At 37.5% G+C, this 18,737-nt stretch overlaps 1 protein-coding gene across 2 annotated transcripts in view; it reads left to right on the top strand.

Annotated features, from left to right (window-relative positions):
* ZDHHC20 (zDHHC palmitoyltransferase 20) overlaps window positions 1-18,650 on the top strand; it is a 63,937-nt gene extending 45,287 nt beyond the window's left edge. The window contains exons 8-13 of one of the 2 annotated variants that reach the window (XM_007430604.3): window positions 3,708-3,840; window positions 4,737-4,863; window positions 9,270-9,359; window positions 13,341-13,456; window positions 13,648-13,725; window positions 14,463-18,650. In XM_007430604.3, the coding sequence (XP_007430666.1) occupies window positions 3,708-3,840; window positions 4,737-4,863; window positions 9,270-9,359; window positions 13,341-13,456; window positions 13,648-13,685 (504 nt within the window). In that variant the 3' untranslated portion in view covers window positions 13,686-13,725; window positions 14,463-18,650. Of the gene's footprint in view, window positions 1-3,707; window positions 3,841-4,736; window positions 4,864-9,269; window positions 9,360-13,340; window positions 13,457-13,647; window positions 13,726-14,458 lie in introns of both variants that reach the window. The other variant, XM_007430603.3, reaches the window with a different exon arrangement.
* Window positions 18,651-18,737: the final 87 nt, after the last annotated feature.

Here is an 18,737-nt window from a genome sequence, read left to right as displayed (position 1 = left end):
ACAGGCATGCAGAGCCTCAGCACCAGAGCCCAGGAGCTCCCAATTTATCAACCAGCTGATACCACTGGAGAGGGGTCTGGCCATTCTTACGGTCATTGAAAAGTATATAAAAACAGTTGAAAATAAAGGAATAACCAAGAGCTGAAAATGGCTGCAGAGATTGTAGCAAAGCACTAATGCCTTTGAAGATTATCCTGAACTTTGGTTGTTGCCTGGAGGCTGTTTGCCTTGTGAATTTAACCCTTTTATGACACCTAAACAGGGTTCCGTCTCTTTGCCTCATCTCCATCCAGTTTTGCTGCTTTTTTTCCTCTTGTGTTCCCTCGCAGTGTGATTATCCCATTATCGTCCTGTTTTTTTTTTTGTTTGTTTGTTTCTTCAGAAGGAGAGAAGATTGAGAGGGGGGAATGAAAGAGCTGAGACAGAGAATGTGTGTGTATATGCACACATCTGTATAGGAAATCCAGTTCATTTTCTAAACCTTGTTACTCGGTTATTAATTCATGTTATTGTGGAGTCCTAGGTGCTCTCTGAGCTTGGTTGTTTGTTTGCAGACGTTTCATTACCTGACTAGGTAACATCATCAGTGTTAGTGAGTGTTGAGTTTGCTCCCTGTTTATATACAGTAGCTTGCCCTGCCAGTGTTGATGGGGGTATGGTTTTCTCCTTGGTGATTCTTTGATTAGGATATTGTTTTCTGCTTGTTTGTCTGGTGTTAATCCCTGCTTATCTGGGTGTTGACTGCTGGAGAGGATGTGTTCTGGTCTTTTTGTTTCCTTCTTAGCTTTTTTATTGTCTTTTTGGAATGGTGTGTAAATGTGGTTTATGTGTCTATTGATGGCTGATTTGTCTGAATGCCAAGCTTCCAAGAATTCCCTAGCATTTTTGGATTTAGCTTGGTCTAGGATGCTCAGAGTTTCCCAGTTGAAACTGTGGTTGAGTCTGTCCATGTGTTGTGAGATTAAGGAATTTTCATTGTGTCTTCTGTTATTTGGTGTTCATGGATGCGCTCTACTAGTCTTCTACCTGTTCATGCCTGTTCACGTTATTAATTTTTTTGTCATGGATTTTTGTTGGAATACTGCTTCCAGCACATAGGGCTGCCATATGTACATGTATATCATTAAGCAGGGAAGAATTTCCAGGATTATTTTCAGCTGGAGTTGGCATCCTAAGATTACAAGGTGGGGAAACTGGACAGGGCACATATCTTTGGTCTGTTTTAATACTTTTTTTCCGAACTATTCTAGAGGGGTGGAGGGTCTATTTGGATTAAGGGGTCAGAGAAATCAAATAATAAATTGTACTATCAAAATGCTTTGATTCGTAGTTGGGTAACAAATTTTAGTTCAAAGTGTGACGAATGTAGACAGTAATTACCAGGAAGTTTCTTAGTTGTATTCCTGTTGTAGAGATGGCTTCAAGTAGAGCTTCAGATAATGAAAATTAGAGAGAGCAATGAATAGATCTCTTAATTTTAATGGTGTGCCTTGAATGTACACCATTAAAATCAGTGACTCCTTTATTTCATTATGCAAACACAAGTTCATCTTCACATATTCATTCAGTGAATGTAGACTATTGGCCTCTTGACATCGAATACTGCACGCTTTACACCTTGTGCACGAAAAGACCATCAGTTTCCTAACAGCATTTTTACTGTTTCTGAACACTAGTCTTAAGGGGTTATAGCTGTTTAATAAATTGTCTTTATTTGCACAAAGCTTTGCCGCAGGAAATCTGCTGAGAATTGTCCAAAGGTAAAATACAATTTAAGCTGAAGTCTGTTCTAGTATATTCTTTTATACATTTATTTCTGCTAGTGGGTCACAAGATTATTGCACAATTTTTCTAGTTTGTTATAATTAGCAACATGTATTTTATTTAATGCCTGAGGGAGAAATTGGTGCTCTTAAGGGCAGCATATATTGACAGAAAATTAAATGGATGTTAATATAATCTATATCTTATTAATAAAGAAGTAATTTCAGTTCCCATTTTACCTGTCATTGTTTAAAAGGAATATGCTGTTGAATACTTATATGAAGCTATTAATTGTTTAATAAGGTATTTAATAATTTGAGCATATAAAAATTGTGCTACATTAATAAAACACTAAACTTTTTTCTCAACCCATGAATCTTCAGTAAATGGAAAATATTTTTAAAATCTACCAAGAGTTCCCTGTTCCTTTTATCTGCTTACAGTGTACTCTGTGTTATGATATGAAGCTGTTTTGAAATGAATGAGGCATAATGATGTTTAAATATTTTAAACCTTCAAACACCTAACCCTAACCCTAAACCCTGAACCGTCAGTATCAGATTCCTTGAACAAACTGGACTCATGCTTTCTGAGCTCACTTTATTTGGGGAAGAAGGACAGCAGGCCAAGGAATAGTAGCCTTTTGTCCCCCTTCTTACACAGTACTTTGTGGGCTCCCTCTTTTAGGAACTGTTATTCTTGTGCAGGCTGAAAATGGAAAAAGTTGGTTACTTCCCACATTGATAGTCAGAAGTATACATTTTTGGATTTTAAACTTTTGTATATCCCTTAAAGTGGTTATCCAAATCACCCAACAATGAAACATTAACACATTTTTTTTTTAAATGAGTAGTAAGGCAGTAAATAAAAATTATAATCACACACACACACACATGTTCCAGTTAAAAGAAAAACGAAGTGGAATGCTTCCTCCTTTTAGTTTAATTTCAATTAGTTAATGGAGCATACTTCTCTGTTTCCCTCTCAAGATTATACTGGGAGAAGGGAGAAAAAATGCTGCAGTTTTGCTTTTCTGCACCTCCTACACGACTTTACCAGCTGTTTTCTTAATACCAACTTAATCTTGAAATTGATTTCAGTAGAAGGCGTTAATCTACACCAGTGTTTCTCAACCTTGGCAACTTTAAGAGATGTGGACCATGGCTGGCTGGGGAATTCTGGGAGTTGAAGTCCATATCTCTTAAAGTTGCCAAGGTTGAGAAACACTGATCTACACCATCTGAAGAGCTGCCCATAGACATGGTTTGGAATGTGTTGGGGACTGGAAATACTGTGGGTTCTGCAGATCCAAGTGCTGTGTTAGGTTACCTCTTTTCTCTGCTCTCTGCCACTGCTGAGAGAAACCAATCTCAGAGGTTTCCATACTGGCTGCAAGTAGGGTCTGAAGATCAACCTTCTCTTCTGTAGAGTTCTCTTCTCCCTTAGAGGAGGAAATCCCAGGAAGTCATCCCAGCAGTCATAGGATGCCTGCCTTAAAATCTTACATTTTCAGGAAGTTTCCTTAGGTTTCTTAAATGCGCCATTCCACAGTTATACTTGTTATCATTCTTTTGTTCCTTAGCTAAAACATTGCTTAAATCTTTCTTACTTCATCTAGCACAACAACTATTCCCTTGCTAATCATTAGTTATTTCATCTTGCAAGTATTGAACAATATTTGTTTTCCTCCTAATTAGTTAATTCTTTAATATTTGACTGCCTAGCAATCAGTTGTTAATAACCTTTCCTCTTCTATGGTTTTGTCCATTAATTGTGAAAGTTAGGACTATGTGCTATCAAATTCACATATAAGTGTTGGTTGCTGTACATGGATTCATATTATTATCTATTTTAATTCAGAATGAAAGGTTTATAAGAAAATAGTAGCTGAACAGAAAATTGATGAAAATGCATTAATACAGTTCTTTTCTTTTTCTTCCCAGAACGAACTACCAGACACCCGTGCAAAATTCCATGTTCTTTTCCTTTTCTTTGTGGCTGCCATGTTCTTCATCAGCATACTGTCATTGTTTAGTTACCACTGCTGGCTAGTTGGTAAAAACAGATCAACAATAGGTTAGTACATTACAAGGATTCTTATTATTTTGGTTATTCTTTAGTTCCTACCCCGTCCCATGTCCAAGCAGCTCAAGGTTCTCCAACTCATTCTCACAGTAACTCCATGAGCTGTGTTTAGGCTGAGAATTGTATTTGGCCCAAGATCACCCTGGAAGTTTAATATCTGATCATGTGTGCACATAACAAAGACTTGAGTAAGTGTTTGTAGGCTTATAATCTGTCAGCAAAGGTCAGATTTTTGTTTGTTTTCTCATCAAATTAAACCTTACATAGCTAAGAAAATGAATAAAGGAAAGGGCCATCACTAACTTTTGGGAGTGTGGAAAGAAAATATCATCTCCCTACATAGCTGTTGATACCATGCCACAATAACCTTGTTATATACTATACGCCCATTGAGTGTTTAAAGGGAAATAAATAAGGATTTCTGTACATGTTGAGCTTACCGTGTATGCTTCTAGATTACACAAAAGGGAAATTAAAGTAGCTTATTCTATATAGAGAAAGTAATCTTAATAATTGCAAAGGGTTTGGAAGGAAAACTGTGTTTGTTTTTTTAATTGCTGACCAAGATAAATATTGTACAATCTTAGCCAGACAATTGATAGCATTCTAAAGTAGTAATTCTTTTTCTTGTCTTTTTGAGTTTTTATAATTGTCTGATCAAAAAAATAAAATTGATGTTGTAGATTTGTATCTCAGTTTTTCTCAAATGCAGTTTGAGAGCATTAACATGTTTTGCAGTCTTGCAGGTGACAACATTGACTTGAGAGATGACTCAATTTATTATCTATTTTTTGTTTTATTTTGTTACTCTTAATGTTCTGTTATGGAAGACTTTCTCTCTTTCCCAAATTGATTAATTTGTTTTCCTTTCTTTATGTGTGGTATAGAAGCTTTCCGGGCACCGATGTTTCGAAATGGGCCTGACAAAAATGGCTTCTCTCTTGGATGTCAAAAAAACTTAAGAGAGGTTTTTGGAGATGAAAAAAAATACTGGTTGCTCCCCATTTTTACAAGGTATTGTCATTTATATATTTCAGTGATAAATTCTAAATTTTAAGGATACAGTTCAGAAGTACATAAATCTTTAAACCATATTGATCTTACAGCACTATAAATTAACACACTTACTGATGTTAAACCCAAATGGGGCATTATGATTCCCCTTAGCCATACAGGTGGTCCTCAAGTTACGACCACTTGTTCAGCAACCGTTCAAAGTTACAACGGCACTGAACAAGGAGGACGTACAACCATTCTGCGAAGTTGTGGCCGTTGCAGCATCCCTGCAGTCATGTGATTGCAATCTGGGCACTGTGTGCCTGGCTTGTGCTTACAATGTTGTGGCGAGCCAAAATCACGTGATTGCAATTTCCAACATTCTCCGCCAGCTTCCCACAAGCAAAGTCAATGGAGAAGCCAGCAGGAAGTTGGAAGTTGCTCCTGCTTCTGCTGCTTTTTTGCCTGCGGCACCTGCCCACCCACTCGTGCTCAATAGCGCCTGCCTGTGGTACTCCCCCATGGCACTCACACACCTGCCTGTGGTCAGTAATGCCTTCCTGCAACACCCACATACCTGCCCGTACTCAGCAGTGCCTGCCCGTGCTCAGTAGTGCCTGCCTATATCACCCATGTATCCATCCGCACTCAGTAGTGCCTGCCCATGGTGCCCCCACCCCCCACAGCAGTTGCACACCCGCCCACACTTTGGAGCACCTCCCTGCAGCACCTGCACACGCGCCTGCACTCCAGAATGCCTGAGGCAGCCAAGCACCCACCAGCCTGGGATTCCTGCCTCTTCCCACTTAACAAACATGCGATCCTGGGGTTACAATGGCAACCAGTACTGCAGGATTGCCATTGCTAAGCAATATGGTCACGTGACGTCACATTTTACAACGGCATCACTTAGCAATGGAAATTCCGGTCCCAATTGCCATCATAAGCTGAGGACTACCAGTATTATACTTAGTGCATAGTAAAATAGACAGCCACTTCTTAAATATTCTGAGTTGTTCATTGAACTTAAAAGACCATTTTTTGCTGAATTAATCTTATCTTCAAATCATATGAAGTATAGTTTATATTATTTAAAACCTTTAACAATTGATTTGTTAAATCATGGTCTTCCAGCTCTTTATTATAGAGTTCTTGCAAAAACTAATATCAACATTGACAGTACTCTTTAATTGTTTACTAAAAAATAAAGTAGACTTGACATCAGCCAAAACACATACCGATACTGGCAATAATGCAGGAGCTTTAGATGCTGCTAAACCAAACTGTAAATTCAGAAGGCGTTTTATTAAATATGCTGCCATTCTATAATTTTAAGTGTTAATACCCCTGCTTGCTCATGACTTCCAAAACCAAAAAGATCTACACACAATTTTCAAACTATTTTATCCTAGAGTATAAGTCTGTCATGTGAGTAAGGGTTGAAATTAATGCTTCCCTTTCCATTTCTTCCAAATATGCCTTGCACACTTTAATACAGAAAATGCAAGTAAACTATTTTGAAATGGAGTAAAGCTTCTGTCATGATTATCAGAGGGGTTACATAATAACTTTCTAATTGTGACCATAATCATTTTTAACTTGGTTGCTTGTATTCTATAAAGAGATTGAAGGAAGAATACATGGCCAGTGATGAAGCTGAAATCAAGAAAATTAAACACCCCCTTCCCCTCTTTATCATTTAATAGCTGTAATTTATACAAGAAAACCTAGGGATTTGTTCTTCCCATAAAACATTTCTTAATATCTTAGTGATTTGCCATGTCTTCTGCTAGGCTTCTGGCTCCCACAACTGACCTCTTTTCTTCCGTGAATATCTTTAGTCTCCAATCTTTTGGAAACAAAAGGGATAAGCAAGTTTTCATGCTGAGACTGAGCTTGAGAAAATTTACTATGTTGCCCAGGTAGCTCTGCAAAGAGGCAGCTCCATGTGGGTTTTATTTTATTGGTTGCCCACCCAGCCATCAGGAGGGAGAAGCAAAATGCATTCAAGAAAATCATTTTAAAATTGCCTGTAGTCCTTTGTTATTATTTATAGACACCGTCAGCCAAATCCTGTTTTCATAATTCTGCCCTCCCAACTGCAAAAATGAGAGTTTGCTTGTCAGCATACATGAAGCATCAACTACATCTCCAACTAATCTTCATCTCTCACCCGATGAACACTTGTCTGTGTTATTGAAGTTACATTGCTTGCATCCAGGATCAAAATGATTTGGGATTCCTCTTATCAAATAAATAGACATATAGGAAGACAGATTTGGGATCCTTCCTTAGTAATATCCTTACTATTCAAATTTTAGTTGCCTTTATTTTTTTCAAGTCTATGGTCCACAATGAATCTCTCTTTTCTCTTTTGCATTCCAAAATCATCTTTTTGTGCCTAGCAAAAAGGTCTCTGTGTCCTTCTGTAATTTGGTAACGGAAGAGTTGATTCTTGGACTGATAAGTGTTCAAGCAACTATTGTATAAACAACCCATAGCTACAGATTTCCCCTGTATCTTCTCCAGTGCTAGCTGGAGAATCTTTATCACTTCAGTAAAGAATTTCTTGTACAGTTCTACAGTGGTACCTCAGGTCACAAACTTAATTCGTTCCGTGACTCTGGTCGCGACCCGAATTGGTCGTGACCTGAATCAAATTTTCCCATAAGGTTCAATATAAATACGGTTAATCCGTTCTGAACCATATGTATTTTTTCCCCCATATGTAGTATGGGGGAAAAGTCCCCATACTAAAGTATACATAGATATATTGGTTCTAAATGGGAAACAGACATTTAGAATGAATAACTTGTCCCACTACTGCTATCATCTTAATAAATCTTACTAAAGTCTATTCTGTGAGAGTCAAGCTTAGGAAAAGCTATTTCAGTTCAGGCAGCTATCAAAAGCCTGACAGGTAGGTTTCTTCCAAGGGGAAGAAATTGCTCTTTTCATAGAAATTGCCAGTCAAGCAAAAGAAGATGCTAAAGGAGATCTTTATCACTTCAGTAAAGAATTTCTTGTACAGTTCTACAGTGATACCTCGGGTCACAAACTTAATTCGTTCCGTGACTCTGGTCGCGACCCGAATTGGTCGTGACCTGAATCAAATTTTCCCATAAGGTTCAATGTAAATAAGGTTAATCCGTTCTGAACCATATGTATTTTTTTTAAACCACAAAAATGTGAAACAAAGTACAGTACAGTATGAAGAGAGAGAACACTAACCTTGCTCGGGGTGACTTCTGGCGTGGAGGACAGGAAGGCGGGTGGGGAGGCGGTTATTGTTTGGAGGGAGAGTCCCCCTCCCTACAGGAAGCCACGACCACGTGTCACAGCAGAGAAAATGGCCGTGGATCCTGTTCGTCACCCGATGCGGAGTTCACGAATGGAAGCAAAATTTTGCGAACAGTGCTGTTCGTGACCCAAATTGTTCGTGAACAGAAGCGTTCATGACCCGAGGTACCACTGTATCTGAAATTTTACCAAAGCAAATAGAGAGTACAGGGGTGGTGGGGATGGAGAGAGAGACTCAATTCAAATAGTCAAGTATCAGTATTTGTGCAGTTATTTCTTAAAAATTCGGCATCTCTTTGTTCGCTTACTAAAGTCTACTAGGCCTGCAAATGTTATGAAATTATGTTAAAAATAAAAAAAGGTATTTTATAAGAATTTTCAATGGAAGAATCTTTGCTAATATGCTTGGAAAAACATTGCAATTACAAATAACCCTATAGTAGTAGATAAAGTCAGCAGTCCAATTAGCCATTTATAATCTCTTTTGATTATGTGCCATCAAGTTGTTTTCAGCTCCTAGTGACCACATAGATAGATTTTCTCCATGAATAATTTCTTTAGCCTTATCTAAAAGTCTTTATTTTAAGATAAAAATTGTAAATAGTTGGTTCAGAATTGTTTGGTTTAGAAACTTAGGCAATGAAAAACTTACAGTGTATTCTGGAATTAAGTAGACTGCATGGAATGTACTGATAGAACTGCAAGGACATGCCATTCAAACATTCCTGTTCTGAAAAGCAGTATTGCCTAAGCCCAGACTTGCTAACAAGTTTCAGCTTATGAAACTTTCATCTTTTCAAGCAGAGATACAGCTTTTTTACATTTGCAGACAAATTATTAATGCCAAATAATTGTGAATGTTCTCTGGAAGCTACATGTGAAAGCAACTACAGGGAGCTCTTTCTTGCCACAGGTACAATACTTGGTGCTGCATAAAATATAGTTCAGCCTTCTGAACTGATAACAGCCCCTAAGGATGATGTGTTACGTCCATGGCCTATGTACCATTCTTCCACTTAACGTAATATTTTTTTTAAAAACCTCACCCTGTATATATGTTTGTGTTGCATGTATTCAGCAAGCTAATGAAATATTTGCTTTGTCATATTTATCGTACTGTGCAGCTTAGGAGATGGTTGCAACTTTCCAACACGCCTGGTGATTATGGATCCTGAGCAGCTCACTGTCTCAAGTCAGAATGAAACTGTTAAAAGGTGTGTGGGGGGGCTTCTGCTATTACACATTCCCATGCCTGGGGGAGAGTTTTTATCTCATCAGCAGATAATTAGAGAGAAGAATTCACTTCCCAAATATCTTTAAAATAGTTCCCTTATTGTCTGTAAAGACTGTTTTATTGACTTATCTCATGGACATTTTCAAAAAGGGGATCATTGCTGGGGAGAGAATGTTGGGGGAACTTTCCTTTCGTCAATGCAAAAAATTGCCATCCCGACAATCATCAAGCTTTAAAATAACTTACACATTCTCAACCAATAACTTTAAACCTACAGTAATTGCAATGAGTGTGTATGAGAGAGTGAATGTGTAGTGTAACATTCATGAAAGAAAGTGTTTGTGGGGCTTCATGGGGTATCCTCACCCCTGCCTGGCATGAGGCTCTCAACTTGCTTGCCCAGCCTCAGCCCCTTGTCTGAAATGGTACATTGGACTGACTATGAAGTTTCTTTTTCTAGAGCAGAGAGAGAGATTCTGATGTGGGAATCCCACTCCCTTCAGACACAGGGCTAGCAAGGATTCTGGAGTGGGTTCCTGTAGGAGAAGATCACTCTTCTCCCCCATTTCTAAATGACAAACCAATAAGATTGATCATAGAAATAAAACCTGAGGAGGTAGGGATTATAGGATAGATATGTTAGATTCCATACAGGTTGAAGATATTGATGGGCCACTCTGTAAATACCTCTGCCTTTTTTCTGACAATGCCTGGCTAGGCTAAGTGCCCTGCCTCCACTATAAGAAAAGGACATCAAGCTTATTCTAACTGAAGATGTGTGCTGAGGGAAGCTGTCAAGGGAAACTAAGACTGAATTCTGCTCTTCCTCTTGAGCTCTTTTCTAACATCCAGTTTGGGTCATTTCTTCTTTAAATTAAATTCTGGGGTAGGGCAGAAGAAAGGGAAGATCACTTCCTGGCCCCAGTTCATCTGAGTCATGAAGTTCAGGTGTATGTGCAGATTGATGATGTGTGACTGGCTTATGCAGAATTCTTTTTTTAGCAAACAGTTTGTGATTATCAGCCCTTTTAAGGTAGACAAAACTTGGAAACCAAAGTTATGAATGCTAATACTACTTTCATTATAAGGTTACAGTAACAGAATCATGCAAGTCTGAATATGCTTCTCTTCTCCCCTCCCTTTATCTTCATGAAAACTTGGGAGGGTCTTGTCTGAGACACTTTCTCAAATTACATTTCTGCTCTGGACTCAGATACTTTTTATTTGACCGTTGTCTTGGTTGCAGTCATTCCTCCTGCTTCTCAAGATTATTCCTTCTGCCCAATATACATCTATTTCTGAGATGCATCTGGTAGATGTTACTAGTATTGAAAACATCATTTTCCAAATCAGGTGTTCTAGCAACAATTCAATAAAGCTTCAAATTGGTGATTGTAGTAGAGAGGTCTGTTTCATAAATCTTTTGTTATGAGAATGGGTTGAGAGAAGATCATTGCTCTCTGATGTTAGGGCTGAGGAGAGGGCTGGCACTTGTCCCTTGTCAAGGTCTGCCACTAGGAAGGCTAGGACTTGGGTAGTGGAAACTGATGTTGGAAGCTTCCTTTCTTTCTAGCCAGCCTGTAGAAGGATTGCCACAAAATTTATATATGTGAGTGGTAAAGACTCTTTATTTGAGTTACTGCAGGGCTGTCTGGTCATAGGTGCAGATCTTCAAAACTGCAGCCTGACTAGGTGTCCATGACTGGGTAATGAAAAGTACCTAGACCTTTAGGATGGAATATTACCTGGTGAAGTAATTATAGAAGCTTGAAAGTTGTCATTCCATTAAGAGGCCAGCAATTCAAGAATTGCAGCATTGATCACACTTCCTCAGGGATTCATGGCAGAGAGCTGAGGGTATGCCTTGCAATGGGTTGGTGGCTTAACCCCTTTTGCCCTTGTGTGCCAGAGGTCCTCAAAGGAATCTCTCACTGGCCTTTGGCTGTGCAAAAGATTCCAAAGAAGGAATCTAAAAATCAAAGAAAAGCAAAAGAAAGTTTAAAAAAAGTTAAAATGAGCAAAAATCTGTGATTGAATAGATCTTGGCTTTAAAGGTGGAAGTAGGAGCTCATGTAGTTATGCATGCTCTCCAAAGCAAGGAGGGCTTCAAGATAGCTACCTCCTCCAACAGGAAGCAACATCAGAATCCTTTCTATCCCTGCCTCTACTGTAGGAAAATAAGATTATACTCCAATCTAACTCTACATTTCAGCAGTAAAGGGAGAAACTGCTGTTGGTCCCCCACTTTCCCAAAATGCAGGGGGCTGAGGTTTGCAGGTGCTGTTTATCATTGGCCAGGCCAGAGCTATGGAACAGCCTCCTTCAAGGGAACAGAAGTGGACACCCCCCACCACCACAATTGCTGGCTTTCTGCAAGATATTAAAAACAGAACTATTCCAGAGTGCCTATATGTAATGGTATGTGGGAATAACCTTGGGCGACACAAGGAAAAGCCATAGACCCTCCCTAGTTTCTTGGGTTGTAAAAACAAGGGGGAGAAATGTTCTTTCAGACTTGCAAGATCCTGTTAATATAATCTTATAATAAAGTAGAATTAGTCTATCTGGTCATGCTTCCTGTCTGGACTACCACCCTAGGCTGACATTGTGTGGGATACATCAGTTAATTTGGTTCTATCGTTTGCATTCCTTTTTTATTTTTTAGCTTTATTTTTACCTTTACCATAGTTGTATATTAATTTTTTTGCTGATTCTGGCAGATTAAATAAATAATATTCCGCTCTCTGGAATATTCTGCTCCTGGAGGTGAGATTGGCCCCCTCACTCCTGGCCTTCCGGAGGGCTTTGAAGACCTGGTTCTGCCACTTGGCCTGGGGTGGGGAGGGAATACTTCAAGCATGGGGATGGCTAGCCCCATAGAGGCCTGCTGCCTTCAGCCCCAGATACTTCATCTTCTTGGACTGTCTTCCTCTTTTTTAGTAATGTTTTTTAAATTTTTATGTGTTATGTATTTATGGTTTTTAATGTTTTGTGTGAACCGCCCAAAGTCCCCCATTGGGGAGAGATGGGCAGGGGAAATAATTAATTAATTATTTCCCCTGCCCATCTCTCCCCAATGGGGGACTTTGGGCGGTTCACACAAAACATTAAAACCCATAAATACATATAAATATTATATTTATATTAATATAATTTAATATAAAAATTTATATTAAATACATATAAATATAAATTAATATAATTAATTTATATTAATTAATTAATATAAATAAGTAGGGGGTATATATTGGAAACTCATATTCAGTTAAATTATTTTGTTGAATATGAGAAAAAGGTTTGGACTATTTTTCCTCAACTCTATAATTCATGGTGATCCCATGCAGTTTGCTGAGCATTAGATTGGATTCTTGCCACCTGTTTTTGATGTGCAAGTGGAGGAATTTGCCCACTTAGAAACAAAAGGTTTCTAGCTCCTCTCCTTTAAAGTTTGAAAGTAGCATTTAAGCCACTGGATCCGACACCCAAATTAAAGCATCCCTGACAGGTGGCCTCTGTTTGAACACCTCTAGCAATTTGTTGGAGGAACAATTGCCAGGATTGGTTTTAATAGAAGTTAGCAATCCTTCTTGGCAAAATAAAGCAGCCGACCATGTATGAGGTTTCGGGGTATATTTATGATCTTTTAAAAAAAAAATCTAATCTTGTTTGTGGGGCTTTCTCTTAAATTTAGAGTTGTCTTTACCTGAACGTTATAGCTAGGGCTACAGATCTGGGCTTTGAGAATCTGAACAACCATTAGATGAGAGCAGGGATTGTTTAAAAAAAAACTCTAACTCTTTACTCTCATCATTCAAGACTCACAGCCCAGATCTGCTAGGCCAGAGGCTAGACTAATTAGAAGCAGTAGAGTGTAATTCTAAATATATTTCATTTCATGTAGAATTACAAGAGTTAATTCTTGTGGGAGTCCATTCTCTCTAACAGAAATTCTGTTTTTCAGCTCTTCTACTAGTCAGCCATTTCCTACTAGGCCACTCAGTGAATCTCAAAATCGATTACTTGCCGGTGAAAACCAGTGGGTGGAGGTCAGTTCAGAAGATGAAATTGTTAAATCAGGTATGCATAATTATGGCAGCTTGTTACAGGGCAGAATTTCAGAATTCCTACTGAAGACAAAAATCTGGAGATGATTTTGATTTTACCTATCTTGTATACGCAAAGAAAACATAACTAAGTAGTAATTGTTTCCTCCACTGTTTCTGATGTGTAAAACCTGTAAAATGGACTATTGTCTTTTTCTTTTTCAGGTGTAAAAAAACATATTATAGTTTCATTGGAGAGCTGATCTTATTTCAATGTCAGTTCCTTTCAGAGAAGGGGAAATGGTAAGAAAATTTATGCTCAGAAATAGAAACAGTCAATAACATGATTTTGGTTCCAAAATCTTTTATGTAAAGAAGAGAGAAAGCATGGGTCACATCATAGGCTGACCTTGAGTAGCATTTAATAATAAAATATTCTCTTTCTTTGGATATTTTTATTTATTTATGTTGGCTTATTTTTAAAAGCCACTATTACCATATTAAGCATTAATTTAATTTGAGCTGCTCCCAAATTCAGCAGTTGTTTTTAATTGTGTACTTCAAAAGAAATGGGTATAGGTACATGAAATAAGCAAAAATACTACTATAAATCCACGTTTCTCTAGAATACAGAAAAGGGATTTCCAGTATTAATACTAAACATCCAATGGTGGAACTTTTCCAAAAACAGTAGACAGATTTCATCAAGTTGCAGGGTAAATCCAAAGACAGGTAAAAGGACTGCAGAGAAGATGGAAGGTTTGGAAAGCATTGACAGAGCAGAAACCTCTTCTGTATAGGAAAAAATGGTAATGCAGTTGCTAGTTTGGCAAGACAAAGCTGATTTAGGAAAGCAGGTGGCAGTCCAGGTTTGACATGTGCTTCAGTATCTTTTCCGGAAAGTTTTCCTTATATTCAGCAATTCATAGCAGAGAAATAAATCAGTTTTTGGGTGCAGAATTGTAATTTAGCCATGTCTTTTTCTTATCTTTACTTATTTTTATCCAATACAATACTTATAAAGTTTATTTTCCAGATAGATTTCTACAATACATTTGTGCTTGGATATTAATTTTTTAAGAAAGACACCGATAAATCAATGGAACAGTTCCGGCATGTTAACAAGATATGGAAAGTGAGATCCTTGATGGTATCCAGTGGATGTTTATAAGCACCTGCAGTGCAGAAAGTCTGATGCCTTAAGATTCTTGATGTGCATTTTTGCAACATGGACATAAGCTATTACAAGGGCCAAATTCTGAAATGCCCTGCAAGGGTCCGCAAGACTCAAAAGTGCAGAAACTATGCATTCCAGCTGCAGTGTGGTAGAAGGGGCTGATTCTGCAAACTTCATGTGTGAGGCAATGCCATGCTGCTGTCATGTAGAAATTACTTTCATAACAGTTCTGCAGGAGAAAAGTGGGGTGGGATGGAGTAGTACATATACTTTACCATAGCATTTCACCATTGAAACTCCACAGTACAGTTATATGTGGTTCAAAGTTCATCTGGTGGACTACTGGCATCATGTATTTTAGTTGTTTTTCCATTACCATTATGAGATAACCAGTAGTACTGGTAGGTGTTACGAAGCAGACAGTTCAAAACTATGACTTCTTAACTTTCTCTAATAATAGTTCTTTTTTTTCAGACTTGCTTTGTTGCAATACAGTATTATTGCAATACAGTATTGGAGAAGCAAGGTTTCTTCTCAGCTCACTAGCAATTTGATGCACTAGTCGAGATAATTAGTTTTCTGAGCTATTTTGTCATTATTTTTAAGAGAACCAGTATTTTAATTTCTTGGAAATGTGACTGGTCTAGGCCACACCAGGAATGTAATTCATTTAAATGATGTTCTCCCCTCCCTTTTAGAATATTTAATAATAGTGAATATTACTTCCAAGCATTTCTGGTTAGTAAGCCCAATATACATATCCTTTCTGAAGTCTGCTGGTTACTCAGACCGTGAACAGAAATCATTCCTTCCTTTTTTCCTTCTGTTCTTGCTTCCTTCAGTAGAAAAGAAGCAGGTATAAAAGTGTTATTATGGGATTGGATTTCACAACTATCTGCACTAGGAACATTTATCGAGTGAAGTAGGGAAGGAACTGGAGAAGGAGGGCCTTGTTCACACCCACCTGCTTCCATCATTCAGAATTCCCCTCCTTCTCTAACCATCTCTGATCATGGATGCAGTCCTGTCCTTTAACAATACTGATGTATAATTTCAGTACAGTGATAAATGCTTACCTTGATCTGCTTATTAAGGGAGGGTAGCAAGACACTGGATGCTTGACTCTGACAAGAGCTGTATGCATGCACTTCCTTTCCCACAAATCATCAGCCCTCCAAGCAATGATCTGGTTATTACTACCCTTAACAGTGTTTCTCAACCTTGGCAGATTTAAGATGTGTGGAGTTCAACTCCCAGAATTGTGGGAGTTGAAGTCCACATATTAAAATTGTTCTGGTTAAGAAACATTGCCTTAGAAGATTATGAAGAGGTCATATCTCATTGTAGCTGCACAGGGGTTCCTGTCCTGATACATACTTTTAAATCTCTTAAAGTTGTATCTCAACTGCTCTACATTTCTTATTTCAACCCATAAAACAAAATTTGTGTGAGTGATGTATTTAAAAAAGCTGATTTTGGGTATCTTAAACAGCTGGAGATAGAACAAAATGGAAAATATATGTGTTGATTTGGCTCTTCCAGATTAATTTCTAAAACGAGGAGAATAAATAAAATACATTGTGCAGTCTTTGTGACTCAGTGCTGAATCCTATCTTTACCGTACAAGTTGGGTGGTTAGGCTCAAGGCTTCCACTGCTAACACATTGCCTTCTGGTCAGATAATGCGGTTTAATGCTATGAACTGAAAGAAAAATTGTATGTAATACAAGAACAGTATATAGATAGTTTGTCTAGATATAGGGGGGATGAAATAAAAGGGAGTCAGACTGTTAGAGCACAGTACAAATTCCACAAGTCCAGCTAGAAGCTACATCAAATAAATTATCCCTTAAATTATGTGGTTTATAGGGAAGTTTAGCCATTGCAAGCCAATTGTAATGGTATGTGGGAATGACCTTGGTAGACAGGGGGAACAGCCACAGCCAGGAAACAGTCAAACAAGAAGCAGCTTAGCCTGCAGAAGCAATGTGGGCATGGCAAATGGCTTAGAAGGGGCCCTCCCTAGTTTCTTGGACCATAAAGGTGACGGGGGTGAAATATACTTTTAGACTTGCAAGATTGATGTCAGCCTTGCGAGCACCCCTGGCTGTGGCTCTTCTCTCCCAAGGTCTTTCCCACATACTGTAACACCAACAGGCTTGTCAATAAATTGACTACAGCAAAATTTTTCTTAAAAGATCAGTAAAAATCCAGAGTGCATCAGTAAAAATGAATGGATATCAGGGTTCTTTGTAAAGTATACATAGAAATAAAGGCCCTTTTGCACTTATTTCATTGTTTGGCATCTATAGATTTCTAGTAATGGGGTAAATTTAAAACTATGTTGGCAATATTTAGTATTTTAGATTATTTTGCAATCATTAAGCCACTGAGAAAATTCCATCGGTAACTAGTGAAAGCATCTACATGTTGGGTCAGAAAGAAAGATGTTTATAGTGCTAAACTGTAATTAATTAATAGGTAGGATATCTTATTAATTTCAAGAAATTATACCAAAGAGTATAATGTGTCATGCTGATCGTATTGGAAAATGTATGTATAGATTTTATTTCAGTGCTTTATCAAAGCATTTTGCTAACGAACGTGTAATGGTATAATTAGAAACATTTTATGTACATTTGTTTTTGGGAATTATAGCTTGCATATTGTAAGCATAGATTCTTGGTTGCCTTAGGAAGTCCCTTCCCAGTTATTGTTAAGTTTTCATTCTACCAACATATGACTTGATCTACTGGCTGCTATTATAAATTAGATTTTATGCTGCAGTTTTAAATAAGAGAAGTATTTTCTAGTAATTATGATTTCTTATTCCAAGGAATTATAATTAATAGAAAAAGCTTAAAAGAGCACTTGATTAAACAGATTTCCAGCATCCTGTGTTGGAGAAATGTCCTAGCAATTGTTATTTTTGTAATTTTCTATTAGTGAATCATCAAGGTCCAAGCAATGTAAATGACACTATTTACAATTTACAACTTACTTTAGATCATAGCTACCAAAAATGCATCTTATACATCAGTTTTCAGTTAGTCTTAATATCCAATGTTTTTTCCAGATTATACTTGAAAATTGTAAGTAATAGGAAGAGCCTGTCTATGTTTACAAAACAAATTACTGAAGATGTCTTTTGGAAAATTGTGCAGCAGATGAATGGCTCATAATTTGATAATATATTAAGACAGCATCTTCTGTTTCTTGGTACCAAAGAACTAATAAACTGTATCAAACATCTTACATTCTATTGCAATCCTGATGACTCCCAGAACTCTGGAATTACACCATGAAAGCTTGAGAGAGTGGTTTAAGGATTATGGTCTTTTACCTCAATCCTAAATATATTTACCTGGAAGTTCTACTTATTTAGTGAACATGACTTAACTATACGGCTTAGGACTGCACATTATAGGGTATTACAGAACTGTTATCCACCGTGTCTTGTTTTTCCCCAGTGTAAATTAATGGCCATAAGAATGGCATTCATAGTTTGGCTAAGTTGCCACAACCTGTGTATGCGCCAGTGGGTACATCAGATATATTGCACTCTTTTTATGACAAAGGTGTATGCAAGTATTTTACTTAAATATAGATCTCCCTGTTGTAATAGTAGGCTTGCAAGTATTCAAATCTAAAATGGTATGAGGATACTTAGAGGATACATAATGTGAATGATGCATCTGTTCTTTATGTTGCAGATAGTATTCCTATGCACAGAAAAAGCATATTGCCACTAATAATTTAATAAAATGACTTTTTAAATGGGCTTTTATAAATGAACTATACAAGACAGATCACTTTGCCTGAAATTTTCCTATTTTTAACTGCACCTTATAATATCTTCATGTATATTTTCCACCAGTGTAATAATTTTCAATCATGTTTGACTATTTTGTATATCAAAGTACAGATCATGTCTTAATTATAACTGTTTCAAAAAAAGCGTAATCTTTAAGCCCTTTTTTGCCAAATTGGTGATACATTAATGTATTATGGCATAATCAATGCATAAGAAAATAAATAACTTGGAAACAGGCTTTCTGCTGTATTTCTACTTCAGTTATTCATTTTGCATTGCCATAAATGAGTGGGGACATAAGGAAGAGGAAAGGCAATAAGGTGC

This window comes from Python bivittatus, unplaced genomic scaffold, assembly GCF_059951505.1.
Source record: "Python bivittatus isolate LINGU-HERP-01145 unplaced genomic scaffold, Pbiv_v1 ctg000340_np1212, whole genome shotgun sequence".
Lineage (NCBI taxonomy): Eukaryota > Metazoa > Chordata > Lepidosauria > Squamata > Pythonidae > Python > Python bivittatus.
Note: the sequence above shows the minus strand (reverse complement) of the source record. Positions and strands in the feature narration are given on the sequence as shown.